At 29.6% G+C, this 17,562-nt stretch overlaps 1 protein-coding gene across 1 annotated transcript; it reads right to left on the bottom strand.

Annotated features, from left to right (window-relative positions):
• Nucleotides 1-15,792: 15,792 nt before the first annotated feature.
• Nucleotides 15,793-16,251, bottom strand: LOC109171731 (RPW8-like protein 3). The gene has a single exon (XM_019320787.1). It carries the CDS (start codon nt 16,249-16,251, stop codon nt 15,793-15,795), a length of 459 nt encoding a protein of 152 aa, XP_019176332.1.
• Between the last annotated feature and the right edge of the window lie 1,311 nt (nt 16,252-17,562).

Below are 17,562 nucleotides of genomic sequence, written 5' to 3'. Positions count from 1 at the left end.
TGCATTTAATTAATTTAGAATCAGATGTCTCACAACATATTAAACATGTAGGGAAAACTACCACTACCAAATATCAACATGTGCTTGTAAGATAAAAAGTTTATAGCACAACTAAGATCTCAGTCATATACACAACAAGACAAATCTAAAACTTCATACACCATAATCTCATTGCATGGTGAATCCCTCTATGATACTACCAATAAACCAATTGCACATGACATACTACCAATAACAAAAAAAAAAAAAAAAAAAGAAAAAAAAAAGAGACATGTACTGAAAATGAAAACAATAACAATGCTACCTAAAAGAGAATTAGAAACATTTAAACCAAAAATGGTATTTATTTAGACTATCGTTTTTAGACTTAGTACTTAGATTAACGTTATTACAAAGTTGCAAACATTTATTTTGTGACAGTTATATATAATCAATCTCTCATATATTATCTTGCATTTATATACTTTAAATTACCGATTTAAATAAACAAATTCAACATTTATTTACCTACGCATGAACATCTTCTATATAATATTGCATTGATATACTTTGAAATACTTATTTAAAAGTAAGTATTGGGCATTATCCTATTCACGCAAAGCGCGTAGGAAAACTAGTTATTACATATATACAAACTTCATACCAAAATAAATTCTGGGCTTACATCAATAAGCCCACAAACTAGACTGTTTATATCCTACACCACGGCGCGTGTTGCACTATGCGCCCAGATGTAAAACGACGTCGTTTTAATTTTTTTTTTTTTTTTTTTTTTTTTTTTTTGAAATTTCTCGTCCCAGTGAATGGCAGTAGTTTTTTCTTTAAAAAAAAAAAAACCGTTGTTCAAGAATGTACATAATGTTATACTAGAATACACATAATTGTATACATGAATGTACATAATTATATAACAAAATATACATACTCTTTTTAAAAGATAATACACATAATCTAACATAATACATAATAAACATAAACTTTTAACATAATACACATCAACTATTAACATAATACACACAAATTTTCTGATTCGGATGTACATAATTGTATAAAAAGAATGTACATAAGTGTATAAAAAATGTACATAACTGTAAGAACCAATACACATAACTGTATGAACAAATACACATAACTGTATGAACAAATACACATAACTGTATGAACAAATACACATAACTGTGTGAACAAATACACATAACTGTGTGAACAAATACACATAATCCCAGCAACTTCCTACCGAGCCTCCCAAAACGATGTCGTACATCGTTTTGGGAGGCGCGCGGCGCACAGTGCTATGTGCACAGTGGTGTAGGGTATAACGATTGCCTCTTTGATAGTTTGATTTACGGCCATGGCGGTCCCAGAATTTGGGTACCTTCAAAATTTCCTCTTTTTATTAATACTCAAACCTAGAACCGCTAAAAGCCTAAAAGTATAATGGTATGTCAATTGGAGTACCCCACCTTGCTCTTGGTCTGCAATTCCTACGGGGGGAGAAGATGGAATATGAGATTTTGAGAAGAGTTAATTTCCAATTTTTTTGAGTATTATTGACCATGTTACATGTAGTATCTGTTCATATCATGGTTGCAGTAGGCACTAGGCGGGTGCCTAGCCGGAATCTAGGTGGGCACCCAAAAAAAATAGTGACAGACTTGTAGTTTAACAATTTTAATGAGGCGTTTTTAACATTCAATCAAATAACACATCCAAATAAATGAAATAATGATAATTTATAAGTCATAACATCTGAAATAATGATAATTTATAAGTTATAACATCATAATAATATTAAAGTCAATAATTAATGAAAGACAACAACGGACGAAATCGGGCGTCTCAACCGAGTTTTACAACACTGGTTGATATATACTTTTTCAATCTACTGAAGCCCAACCAGTCAATACCGCCTCCACTAAGGCTCGAACCCATACTAACCCATGACCTCCCATTCATAGTGACTAATCCGGCCTCTCGCTGAATTGTAGGCACCTCTTTTGGGGATTTAAGGCTGCTCCATTTCCAAAGCCAAAGATCGAACTCTTGACCTTTGATTAAGGATGGATGAGTCCCTTTCACTCAACCACACTCTCCAGGTTCCTCCCATTTGGATTATAATGACACTTTCGAATCTAATTTTTGACTAATAATTTAATATAATTTTTAAATTAATTGTAGTAATGTAACGGTTGATTAACAAAAATAAGAAATACTAACAATGACAGAAAGTAAAGAAAACAAGATTTACGTGGTCCGGTAATGTGTCTACGTTCACAGGAGTAAAGCTATTATTTTATTAATTAATTGTGATATTGATAATCCACCTATCTATACAACCAATGTATTTATATGCATCTTCCCGTACAATGGGTCCGACCTAATCCGCTACACTCTATACCTTATATAAGACAAATTCTTATTCCTTATATGAGACACTCAACAAATCACCACATTGGCAAATATGCATATACCCATAGGTCGAGACAACTATACTCATCTAGCATCTGAAAACACCCAATAAGCCTAAACAATGTTTGAACTTGTCCTTTGTCAACATGTCTGTTGCGTTCTCATTTGTATGAATTTTTTGCAACAAAATCTCACTAGAAGCAACTAACTCTTTAACCTTATGAAACCTTACAGTAATATGCTTGGTTCTAGCATGATATACTTGATTTTTAGCTTAAAAAAAATGATACTCTAACTATCACAATGTAACTGAACTTCACCTTGCTCAATACCCAATTCTCAAAATGGATAATGTGTAAATGAAAAAATTGATTCTCAAAATATATCCACTTGAATAGGGATAAAAGGAGTTGGGAAGCTTTTGAAGGAGCCTTTATCCCACATTAAAAAATAGAAGTTGTTTTGCACTACATATACAATTATTTTTTAGAAGGAGTTTGAATTGTATAGCATAAAAACTCTCTCACACGCAGAGAGGTGTAGCTTGAGCTTCGCTCAAATATCAAATGAGTTTGACAAGGCTTGACTTGCACTGTCTATTTTAAACTAACGCTACAAGCCTACAACGCAAACTTTCGTTTAAGTTGATATATTTGCAGAATTCGAACCCTTTTTTTATATTTATTTTTTATAAATAAATTGATTTATCAACTTATACTCTCTTACATATATTGCTACCCCAGCTTATATATCCCACCGTCGCCCCTATCTACTTATCCTCGCATTATCACTATCACTCCTATTATATATTTATACACTTACCACTTCATACATTCAATATTATCTTTTCTTACTTTACCTACCATCATCTATATATCTATCTATTGCTCATTTACTTATCTCAATATAACATATGGATATGCATTTAGAATTATATGTTATTCAACGAATTGATTTAAATTTAAATTTAAAGGCTAAAGTGTCATCCCGCACCATGAACTATATCAGATTGTTCATGTCGCACCCTGAACTTTCATAACGTACATTTAGATCCACAAACTATTATTTTTTTTTTCACCTAGGACTTTTTAAAGGTTATCTACAAGTTGCAGGTAATAATATGTTGACATGGATTTTTTTTTTTTTTTTTTTCTCTTCTAGCACCTTGGTCATTCTCTACAGCTTTGCGTTTGGACATTCACTTCCCCGGCATTTTCAATGAAGAAAACAATCAAGCTCCATCTTTCTCTGTTTAAAAAATAACCAATTAAGTGGTCGTGGCTGGATGGAGAAACACCGGCGACAACAAATGAAATTTCTTTTTGATCAATTCATCGGCGGTCGCCGCCCTGTCTCTTGCAAGCTCCGAGGTAATATATATTACATTTCATGTCCCTCTCATCTCTTCCATTCCTCCATCATATATATATGTGTGTGTGTGTGTGAGTGTGTGTGTGTCGTTTAACCTTTTCATTTTCATAAATATTATATTATATTCGAAAAATCAAAATTTTCGAAACAAGTTCTCCACCGTTCACTCACTCTCCGCTTTCGAAGACCGCCGCGGATGGAGGCGCCGTGGTTCACCGTTCGGAGCAACTTATTCGCTTCACCTTCACCCTTCAACTTAATATATATACACTTGTGATGGGTGTGTAGTATATAGTGGTATTGCTGTAAGTGAAATTTTGTTCTCTGAATATGAATCCAATCTTACATATGCTTTGTTTCAAACTACATTTCTTATTCAATCCCAAAATATATATATGGGTATATATATTATCAGTTTCTCAGCCTCTCAATCTTCTTGGGGCGAGGCAAGTTTCATCCTTAATACATTATTTTCAGGACCTTTTAGCAATCAATATAAGCGAAGAGCAGGGATACTCTCTGAGCAGCGAAGAGAAGAGGAAGGAGAGAAATTAAATGTTCATCTGCTAGGCGTAGTTGGGCTGGCGACGGAGTTGGGAGCAACGGGGCTGCTGTAAACGTAGATAGTAGTACATGTGGATGCCTGGGATTTTTATTTTTTTATTTTTTTAATAGAAACAATAATGCAATTAAGGGCCACGCATAAAAATCCATTCATAAGTAAAAAATTAAGAAACTGAGAAAGAGGAGTGATATAATACTTCTGATTTTAGTTATTTATAATAAAATTTGGGGTTGACTTAAAAAAGAAGATCCACATAAGCTAATAACCTTTGCCATGTCATCATAGTAACCTAGAAACCTTTAAAAAGTTCTAGGTGAAAGAAAAATAATAGTTTGTGGATCTAAATATATGTTATGAAAGTTCAGGGTGCGGCATGAACAATCTGATGTAGTTCATGGTGCGGGATGACACTTTAGCCAAATTTAAATGAACTTGTTAGGTCTTCAAATATCATAAATATGTTAGATAGTGGGTGTAAAAATTTAAACATATTACTCAAAATTTTAAATGTTCTAAATAAAATTTTGATATCAACAACCTGGACATATTCTTACTTATATCTAGGGGCGGAGTCAGAATTTTTGATCGGTGGGGCAGAAAAAAAGATATTTTGAAAAAAAAAAAAAATGAAACACTTAAGTTATCTATAAATATTTTTGGATATATGCAAAAAATAGAACACATCTATTATTAAAAATCTATACTAAAGCCTTAGGAGGGATTCAAACCCAAGCCTTTTATTATAGTATAACATGCATTCCTTACCACCTAATCTAACTCAACTATTGTTAATGTTTTATGTTTTCTTATACTTATACTACAACTTGTATTATATACATATATAGATACAATGGTTATATATGAGGTGGGGTGTGGGAGTGGGGGCCCATTGTAACTCCACCCCTGCTTATATCACTAACATTTGTAAATTTAAATGATATGGAGTACAAACAAAAAATCAATTAGTTTTCAAATAGGGAGTAATGCTTATATCACTAACATTTGTAAATTTAAATGATATGGAGTACAAAAAAAAAATCAATTAGTTTTCAAATAGGGAGTAACTTTTTATATTTCATCTGAAAAATAAATATTAATAAACAAGTTTTCTAAATGTCCGTCTAAGTCGCTTAAACGATCACCTAATCACGGCTTAATCCGCACCTAAATAACTAGCCGCCTAGCGATTTTGTCAAAATTCTAATCGGTCACCGCCTAACGCTTAGATGTAATTTTTGCAACATTGCTAAATCAGAAAAATGAGCTAAACACAACTTTAATTTCAAACGAAGTCCATTAAGAGGTTCCAAAATTTTTGAGATAAGCAAGTGCCTCGTCCATTTTCTGATCTACACTATTCGCCTTCGCCAGAGTTTTCTTGCTATCCCTGAACTTCTGTATCTGGACATCAATAGAAAAGAATCTCACCAGCGACTTCTCCAATTTCGCCAGCTTCTTTGAGCACCGCCACTTCTTCCAAAGATGGTGTCGCTTGATGTTGAAGCACTCCTGGATTAGCGCTTCGCCGTCTTTGAGCTGTTTGATAAGCGCTTCTGTTTCGGCTTCCTGGGTGCCGGTGAGCTTGTTGAGTTTCTCTATGTCTTGAAAAATGGGTTTAATCTGAAAGAGGGTTGATTTTAAGCTCTCTAAGTCTGATCTGAACGCGGCCACTCTCCGGCCAGCATCGACGACGGCAGCGAAAAGTTTATCAAACGTCACGCCCAAAACGGCCCCTCCGATGAGAGTTCCGGCCATTATCCTCTGACTTTTTCCTTTGCCTAAGCTAGTAAGTAGTAATACTTGTTTGAGAAGTTTTTTTTCCCAATATTTTTACACAGCACACATTTTATTCTTGTTTCTTGGGAATTATGTTCAGTAGATGATAATGAAACAAATCCACAAGGAAAATCCGCAAGGAAAGGATAGGAAACTTCGTAACAGTGACCGTATCTTTTATTTGAATTCTACTAAGTACTCTTAAATCTTACTCCATTAATTTTACTTTCTGATATAACAGATAGACTCTGATTAACTATTTTTTTTTTATGTGGGTCTTAATACAAGTGTCAACATCAAAGTTGTGTGTGAGAATAAAAATTGAGAGTACAAAATAGAAGTATACATAATATTTTCCTGTTTATTCATTGGACTTTTTAAAGTATATATATATATACTAATCCGGGGCAAGCGCGAATCGTCATACCCAACAATTAATTAATGTGTTTTAATTTTTAAATGATAATATATATATATATATATATATATATATATATATATATATATATATATATATATATATATATATATATATTTTAATAATTATTATATGAAAAAAATAAAAACACACACATATATATATACATTATTTAGGTAGCAACATGGTACTATACAATTAAAACTCTAACATGATCTTGACAAATTAAATATTAATGAACATCATTAATAACAAAATGTTATATATAATATACTGACTATTTTTGTATATTTTTTTCAACATTACAACAAATTTGAATTATTATTAAAATTAGATTAATTAATTCAATAAATAAATAAATATAAATATATATATATATATATATATATATATATATATATATATATATATATATATATATATATATATATAAACATATATATTACATAAACATGTTATTTCACCCATAGTTGAAATATTATAATTTCCAAAATTATTAACAATCAAATATTATTAAAAAAAAATAGCTATTTGTAATCATGACATCAAAGTAATAAAACTTTACACATGATTTGAGAACAATGGCTAGTAAGAGTGTTATTTTTAAGGGGCAATTGATAACTCCTCAATATTAGTATAGGTGAGATTTATGGTCACACTCATATGAAAATATATTCTCAGGAGAAATCAAAAACTAATATCAAACCTTGACAGGGCGTTTGGTTGGAGGGAATTTAAAATTCATTTCCACTTAATTCTCATTTAATTCCAAAGGTCACTAAATTCCGATTGGAAATAATTGCAATTCTACGGAATTGCAATTTCCTCATTTTCATGGAATAAAAATCAGGCTGATCAAGTTGGCCTCTTATCATATGTTGGTTTTACTATTCATGGCTACAGGACTGTTATGTCTTCTTTTACTCATTGCTTAGTTAGCTTAGTGCCTAGATCGGCAAACTTATTAGCTCATACTCTTACTTCTGCGGTCTTTGCACAGACTAGTACTTTGTACTGGGATTCCGTCCCCCCTCTGACTCTATTTATGTTTTACTTCAATAATTTATGCCGCGTTTTTGCTTTCAAAAAATATTATATTAAAAAAGTATTATATTTTTTATTGAAAAGTATTACTGTTTTTTTTTCTTTTAAAGTATTACTCGGTACATGCTAGTTAAAAAGTAATAATATTCACTTAAAATATTAAATTTTCTATAAAATGTAATATATTTTTGTGAAATACTCATGATTCTTTACAAGATAATTTGTCTATGAAATATAATGCATTTTCATTAAAAAAATATTATTTTTCCTTTAAAAGTATTAATCTTATTTTATTGTAAAATATTACATTTTCACTTGAAAGTGTTATTTATTAAGTATTACATTTTTACCAAAAAATATTACACTTGTACTAAAAAGTAGTATATTTTTATTGAATTTTTTTTTTTGAAACACTAAAACGTATAATATATTCCTTATAAGTATTACATTTTTAGTGGAAAAATATTACATTTATACTACATTGTAACATAGTCACTAGTACTAAAAAAGTATTATATATATATATATATATATATATATATATATATATATATATATATATATATATATATATATATATATTAATAAAAATTCATTATTTATTTGTTATAAGTATTACATTTTTACTGAATTTTTTTTTTAAAGTATTGCATGTTTGTTAAGAGTTACATTTTCATTGAAAAATATTTTTTTTCTTGTATAGTATTTCATTTATTTTTGAAAAGTACTATATTTTTCTTGTAAAACATTATATTTTTTTTTTGAAAGTTACTGGCTCTATTACATTGTAGTATCTGTTCATATACTTTCTCAACCTACTGAAACACAAAGAACCAATAACGCCTCCACTGAGGCTTGAACTCATAATCTTCCAAATGGAAGTCCAACCCGGATACCATTAGACCACATAGTCCTGGTTGTAAAACATTATATTTTACTTTATAAGTATTAAATTCCTTGTGATGTACTATATATATTTTTTAAAAAGTAATATATTACAAAAAGTATTACATTTTTTTTGCAATATATTGCATTTTCACTGAAAATTATTTTCTTTTTGAAAGAAAATTAATTTTTTTTTGAAAATGTATGATTATTTTTTTTAAAAAAATTATTACATTTTTCTTATAAAGTTTTACATGTTTACTAAAACATATTACCTTTTTTTTTTTTGTAAAGTAATATATTTTTCATGAAAATTGTTATATGCGGACGCCTGGAGTGCGATATAGATCCGTACATGGCAGAAACGGTTGCGGTCAGGGAAGCCCTCAAGTGGTTGAAAGACACAGGACATAATAGTTTAATAATTGAGTCAGATTGTTTAAATTTTTGTATTGCTTTCAATTCTCGTTTAGTAGATAATTCTTATATAGGTTCGATTGTTAAGCAATGTCAATTGATTGCTAGGGATATTGGGAACGTGTCAGTTCGCCATATCAGGAGGTCAGCGAATCGCGTAGCCCACGTGTTAGCAAGGGCGACAGGTTCATCGGCTGTCTCGGGCTCGTGGTCTTTAATTTCACCGGCTTGTATTTCCGAATTGTTAAATCATTAATGCAAAGTTGTTTGGTTTCAAAAAAAAAAAAAAAAGCTAGTATTACATTTCCTAGGCAAAATATTACATTTTTGTTAAAAAATATTATTTTTATTTGTAATATATTATATTTTTAATAAAAAATATTACATTTTTATCTAAATTTTTTTGTAACTCCGTTAAAAATATTACATTTTTATTAAAAATTCTTACATTTTTGTAACATATTACATCTTTACTGAAAAATAAAATAAAATTGTTAAAAGATTATTATAATTTTATTAAAAAGTATTATATTCGAGTTGACTTGAGATAGTTTAGCTAGCACTGAGTCTACGCCAAGGTGTTTTCATTTTTTCACTACAACCTGCCCCACAATTCATTAATTTAAGCATTTAACATGTGCAGAGAGCGACATTTTTTTTTTTTTTTTACTCCGATTGCTTTTCGTTAAGTTTCATTTTCAGTCGTACATTCGACGTCGCGATAAGAAGACACCTCCAATAAATATATATAGTACGTTCAATGGGGCCAAAACACACTACCTAAAATCTTCAATAGATACAACATGTTTTTGACACAAAATTATTTTTTCTCATCAAAAGAATTTTGATTTTAAACCAAAGATTTCTTTAAATATAATATTTTTCAAATTTACAGTAGGAACTACTATTTTTAAATTAATACATAGTACATTATTTAAACAAAAGGTTAATATTTAATGTAATAAATTAGTATTTTAAAAGTACAAAATATTACTTTCATACAAAAAATTAATATTTTTAAAACAATAAATTTTATATCACTTTTATAGAAAAGTATTAATTTTTTTAAAATTACATTTTCATTAAAAATTATTATATTTTCATTGAAAAATATTTTTATTTTCTCGAAAAGCATTAGGTATTAACATTTTCACTAAAACAAATTGCTTGTAGTATTTATTCTATACTTTCTCTATTTGTTGCAGAACAAAGAGTCAATACTCCATTATGGAGGTTTGATCTTGCAACCTTCTCTCAAAGGAGAACCTTAGAGGTGTCAACTAAGCAAAAGGTGCTTGGCTTCCATTGAAAAGACTAATAAATTTAAAGAATAAATAATTCTTTTCAATATACTTTCATTGAAAAGAATTATTTATTCTTTAAAACTATTAGTCTTTTATTTAAAAGTATTGTGTTTTCATTTGAAAAAATAGTACATGTTTGTTGCAAAGTATTACGCTTTCATTGAAAAATATTCCCTTTTTTCCTTATGCATTACATTTTTACTAAAAAGTTATTACATTTTTCTTGAAAAGTATTACAAATTTGATAGAAAGTATAACATTTTCGTTGAAAAGTAATATTTTTTTTGCAAAGTATCACTTTTTTTTTTTTATCATTTTTCTTGTGAAGTACTATTATATTTTTCTTGAAAAGTATCACATTGTAATTTTAAAAATGTTAAATTTTCCGTATGAAATATTATATTTTATTGAAAAAGATTATTTTTTTTAGAGTACTACATTTTTTTTGAAGTATTACGGAGTATATTTTTACTAAAAACTATTAATTAATTTTCTTTAAAATTATTACATTTTCACTAAAAAATATTATTATTTTCCTTGTAAAGTATTTTATTTTTCTTTAAAAATATTTCACTTTTCATCATTACATTTTTATGTAAATTATTAGATTTTTACTAAAAACTATTGTTATTTCATAAAATGTACTTCATCAGTCTGGTTTTATATGTCTGGTTTATTTAACGAAACTCAACTAAAGTTATTTACAAATCAATTTTTCATAATGTTAAGTTTAGTATTAGTATATAAAATTTATATATTTGAAACTATATATTAAAAGTACTATTAAACACACACACAATAAATTTAAAAATTATTAAAAAAAATATTAACGAAAATAAAAAGAAAGAAAAAGTTGATTTGACAAATGAATAGTAAACATGACAGATAAAATATGACAAAAGGGTGTTATTTTTTTCCTTGTAAAGTATTACATTGTCGTCACTGAAAAGTATTATTGTTGTTTCTAAAGTTTTGTATTTTCACTACATTTTATTGAACATATTACTTGTTTTCTTGAAAACTTTTACATGATCTTTGGAAATTATTACTTTTTTTAATGAAAAGAATTACGGAGTACTTTAGTTTGTAAAGTATTTCATTTTCACTAAAAGGTTTTACGTTCTTTTCTTAACAATATTACTTTTTTGTACCACTAATTGAACCTTACTCTGTGATTAAACTTTCTATAATTGATGTAATAAACCACTCTAATTTTCGAATTATATATTGGATCTCATGAATTTGTCCTGACTCAAAATCAAATTATACATTTTATGCATAAAAAGTCTAATCCAAATCTAAACCCCCAATGTTCATAACAGGAATCAAACTCATACCTTATTGCTAATAACAAATCTTAAATAAATTTTCTTATTCACTAGACTAATATCTTAAGTCACCTTATATTGGAAAATACTATATGTACTCTCAATTTTTACTCCAACACTTAAAATTTTGATATAGACACATTTACAGAGACTATATGAACAAAATAGCCTATTAGTATCTATCACATCATGAAATAAATTTAAGAAGGTAAGATTTGAAAATACATGTAGTAGAACTCCCTCATATTTCACTTATAAACTACATGTTCATGATATTATTACATATACAAATTTCATACCAAAATAAATTTTGGGCTTACATCAATAAGCCCACAAACTAGACTGCTCCTCTTTGATTTACGGCCATGGCGGTCCAAGTATTCAATCGCAAATTATGCTGTGCAACCGAATGCACCATGCGCATGGTGCATTCGATGCAAAACGATGTCGTTTTGGTTAAAAAATGCGTGTCTCACTTAAAAAAGAAATCAAGTTCGATTCCCGGTAATAACATTTCTATATATCCATAAATTCATAACTATATATTCACAAATTCATAACTATATATCCACAGTGAATGAATGAAGTAAAAATTTACAATGAATGAACTAAATATCCACAGTGAATGAATGAAGTAAAAATTTACAATGAATGAACTAAATATCCACAGTGAATGAATGAAGTAAATATCTACAATGAATGAACTAAATATCCACAATGAATGAACTAAATATCCATAAATTCATAACTATATATCCACAAATTCATAACTATATATCCACAGTGAATGAATGAAGTAAATATCTACAATGAATGAACTAAATATCCATAAATTCATAACTATATATTCCAGAAATTCATAACTATATATCCACAAATTCATAACTATATATCCACAAATTCATAACTATATATCCACAATAATGCTATTGCCGAGAATCGAACCTGATTTTTTTTTTTAAATGGGACGCGCGTTTTTAGTCAAAACGACGTCGTTTTGCATCGTATGCACCATGCGCATGGTGGATTCGGTTGCACAGCATAACTATTGGTATTCAATTATTATACCGTGGACCATGGTCCATAGTGATATGTGGATCATGATTGTCAAATAAAACTTTAGTAGAATTAAAATGATATTTTAGTATTGCTAAAATGAAATTAGTGTGTAGGAAAAATGAAACTAAAAAACATAGCACGCATTCAATAACGTATACTGTCAAATGAAAATGTTACTTTAATGTTATTAAAATGAAACTTGTGTGTATGAAAAATAAAATTAAAATTCAGAGTCATATAATAACATATATTGTCAAAGGAACGTGGAGTGTAATTAAAATAATACTTTAGCATTATTATAATTAAACTAGTGTGTGTGAAAAATGAAACTACAAAATAGAACTCATACAATAATGTATATTGTCAAATGAAATTGTAGTATAATTAAAATGATATTTTGGTATTACTATAATGAGTGAAAAATAAAATTGAAAAACAGAACAATATTATCAAACTAAAATGTAATTAGAATGATACTTACTTCCAGTGGCGGAGCCACCTTATGGTAGGAGGGGGCCTTGCCCCCCCCCCCCCCCCCCCCCACCCCAAAAGAAAAGTTTTTTTGTGTTAGTATGGAACATCACAGGCTGCACAGCATGGCCATTGGGGCTTGGCCCCCCACCAAAAAAATAAAATAAAATTATTAATATTATAATAGGCTAATAGGCTTAATAGCTATTGTGTCATTGTGTGGCCCCATCACCATCACCAAATATTTCTCCCCCTAAAAGAAAGTTTTCAGAGTAAGTATAATACACAAACCATCCAAATTCCTAATTGCGGTGAATGGAGATGGATTCATCTTTTATGAATTATTGTTTATTGGAGATGGATTCATCATCTTCACAAGTCACAATAATCGTGGTGAACTCGGACTAAATCTTCTCTTTCGTTTTCTCAGTTGACGACTCACGACAGCAACCGCAGTGAACTCGGGCTACCGGCTACGAGCAGTGAATTTTATCAGGAGTGACAGTGAACTCGCCCCCCTACATCAACAAATCCTGACTCCGCCACTGCTTACTTCACAAACTACACTACTACATGTCTACATGGATCATTGTCCATGGTAAAATTTGCCCCGTACCTTCAAAATTTCCTCTGTTTGTTAATACTCAAACCTAGAACCGCTAAAAGCCTAAAATTATAATGGTATCAATTGGAGTACCCCACCTTGGCGTGCAATTTCTTAGGGGAAGAAGATGGAATATGAGATTTTGAGGAATAAATTCCCATGTTTGAATTATCTTAACTATAATAAAGCTATATGGTTTGAAAAGTAATTAATGTTTCAATTAATGCCACAACATCCTTTATTATAAAAAATAAAAAAAATAAAAAAGCACAACATTTGAAAAATAAAATAGTTATATATTATATAATCATCAGGGTTGTAAAAATCGCGCCTAGGCACTGAGTAATCGGCGCCTAGGCGCTAGGCGCCCATAGGCCGTGGCGATTTCCGCCCTAGGCTCCCGCCTAGGAGACCGGCCGCCTAGGCGCCCGCCTAGCGCCTAACTCGTCCGATTACGCCGAGTTAACTCGTCAATTTCTGTCGAGTTAGTCGAGTTAACCCGACCGACTCGACCTTGCTAATGTTTTCCATTTATATGACATATACATATAATAAGACATATATACACTCGTAGACTAGTTTGATACTTTCAATCTTTGGATGATTGAAGTATTTGGGTATTTCATTTGAGTTTTTTTTTTTTTTTTTTTTTAAATATTCTTTTGATGTTATGACTTACGAATTATCATTATGTCATTTATTTGGATGTGTTATTTGATTGAATGTTGAAAATAGCCTCATTAAAATTGTCAAATTGCAAGTCTGCTACTATTTTTTTCGCGACCGCCTAGATTCCGCCTAGGCGCTAGGCGCTGCCCGGGCGCCCGACTAGCGCCCAGCGCCTACTGCAACCATGATAATCATATAAAAAATGTACTTTTGAAAAATAAAATCACTATATATATTATATAATCATATAAAAAATGTGTTCAATTAGAGTTTAAATTTACTCATACAAAATTTGAAATTTGTTTTCCAAATGTAATTATCTGAGTTATTATTCGTATTGTGAAAATTATAATATAGATGAAATACAATTAAGAATAAATCAATATAATTATGTAAATTTTCTCTATAAGTTTATTTGAATATGCACATAATTAGAGATTATATTAACCATACAAAATTTTAATTTTAATTTTAATTGTAATTTTGTATTCTATACAAATAATAAATACTTGACCAATGAAAACTCAAAAATATTATTATATTAAACAATTTAAAATATTTTAATTTTTCTATTTTTATTTATATTTATAATAACATAATTTTTTCTCGTGCATCGCGCGAGTGAATTACTAGTATAGTGTAAAAGCTTTCTCTTACACACAGAAATAGACGCTATCCATTGAGCTTGCACTATCCATTTTAAATAGACGTTACAATGCGGAATTCTGTTTGGGTTTATATTTACAAAATTCAAAATCTTTTTATATTTATTTCTTATAACTAAATTGATTTATCAACTTATTCTTTCCTACATATATTGCTACTCCAACCTATATACACCACTGTCACCCCTATCTACTTATCATCGCATTAATTATCACCGTCACTCCTATTATATATTTATACACTTACCACTTCATACATTCAATATTATCTTTTCTTACTTTACCTACCATCACTATATATCTACCTATTGCTCATTTACTTATCTCAATATAACATATTTATATGCACTTAGAATTATATGTTATTCAACGAATTGATTTAAATTTTAATTTAATTGAACTTGTTAGGATCTTAATTCAAATATAATAAATATGTTAGATAGTGAGAGTAATAATTAAAAGGTATCACTCAAAATTTTAAATGTTCCAAAATTTTGATATCAACAACCTGGACATATTCTTACTTACCACTAACATTTGTGAATTTAAATGATAGGAGTAAAAAAAAAAAAAAAAAAAAAAAAACAATTAGTTTCAAATACAGAGTAATTTTCTATATTTCATTTGAAAAATAAATGTTAATGAACAAGCTTTCAACGCTCACCTAAGCTGCTTAGACGGCCTCCTATTCCGCCGTGACCTAATCGAGGCTTACGCTGCCTAGCGTCTAGACTTGATTTTTGCAACATTACTAAAATAAATAATAAAAAAGTGAGCTAAATACAACTTTAATTTCAAACGAAGTCCTTAAGAGGTTCCCAGAATTTTGAGATAAGCAAGTGCCTCGTCCATTTTCTGATCTACACTATTCGCCTTCGCCAGAGTTTTCTTGCTATCCCTGAACTTCTGTATCTGGACATCAATAGAAAAGAATCTCACCAGCGACTTCTCCAATTTCGCCAGCTTCTTTGAGCACCGCCACTTCTTCAAAAGATGGTATGGCTTGATGCTCAAGCACTCCTGGATTAGCGCTTCGCCGTCCTTGAGCTGTTTGATAAGCGCTTCTGTTCCGGCTTCCTGGGTGCCGGTGAGCTTGTTGAGTTTCTCTATGTCTTGAAAAATGGGTTTAATCTGAAAGAGGGTTGATTTTAAGCTCTCAATGTCTGATCTGAACGCGGCCACTCTCCGACCAGCATCGCTGACCGCAGCGAAAAGTTTATTAAACGCCACGCCCAAAACGGCCCCTCCGATGAGAGATCCGGCCATTATCCTCAAGCTTTTTCCTTCCCTAAGCTAGTAGCCTAGTAATACTTGTTTGAGAAGATTTCTTTTTCCCAATATTTTTACACAGCACACATTTTCTTCTTGTTTCCTGGGAATTATGTTCAGTAGATGATAAGGAAACAAGTCCACGAGGAAAGGATACGGAAACTTCGCAACAGTGACTATATTTTTTATTTGAATTCTGCCGCATGTACCTCAAATCAGTATGATAGACCTAATTAGCTATTTTTTAATATGGGTTTCAAATCTCAATGCAAGTGTCTATATCAAGGTTGTGTATGTAAAAGTAAAAGTTAGGACTAAAACATGAGAGTAAACATAACATTTTTCCTTGTTATTCATTATACATTTTTAATGTATATAAAACATGAGAGTACACATAACATTTTTTTTTTATTCATTTGACATTTTTTGTGTATATATATACTAGTCACGGATTTGCGCTTTGTGCGTAACGTCATACCCAACAATTAATTAATGTTTTTTAATTTTTAAATCTCTCTATATGTTAAAGCAAAATGAGATACTGTAAACAGTTCTTGCCCAATTCAATATAAGTTTAAGCCCATCCTAAGTTTAAGCCCATCTCTATCTCTATATATATTAAAGTAAAATGAGATACTGTAAAAAGTTCCCGTCCAATCCAATATAAGTTTAAGCCAATACCAAGTTTAAGCTCATCTCTATCTCTCTATATATTAAAGCAAAATGAGATACTGTAAAAAACTTCTGCCCAATCCAATATAAGTTTAAGCCAATCAAAATCAATTACTAAGTCTAAGCCAGCCAATCAAAATCAATTACTAAAGGGGGTGTATTCAATCATTACTTTTGTAGAGTTTTAAAGACTTTTAAAATGATATATTTTAATAAATTTTAATTGACTTTCATAGAGTCATTCAAAACTTTTTTAAAACTTTATAAGACTCTATAAAAGTCTATTTAAAAAACATTCATAGACTTTTATCAATTTTTTATTTTAAAAAGTCTACAAAAGTTATTGAAATTCTAAATTGAATACATCCTTACATACTTTCAATGATTTTGATTCTTATCATTTATATAATTTTCTTACAAATCATTTATAATATATCATAAAATTTTTTTATTATATAGTTCTTCACCCACATCAACATTATTATTTATCTTCATAGTATGTAGGTTGAGACTTATATGCTAATTACTTATATATATTATTAATAAACATAAAAAAAAATTTATTTCATTAGAAATTCATAACAATATTGAATAATAAAATTTATAATAAAAGAATTGATCAAATAAAATATTTAA

Source organism: Ipomoea nil, unplaced genomic scaffold, assembly GCF_001879475.1.
Source record: "Ipomoea nil cultivar Tokyo-kokei standard unplaced genomic scaffold, Asagao_1.1 scaffold0380, whole genome shotgun sequence".
NCBI classification, from domain to species: domain Eukaryota; kingdom Viridiplantae; phylum Streptophyta; class Magnoliopsida; order Solanales; family Convolvulaceae; genus Ipomoea; species Ipomoea nil.
This window is presented reverse-complemented; position numbering and strand designations above follow the sequence as displayed.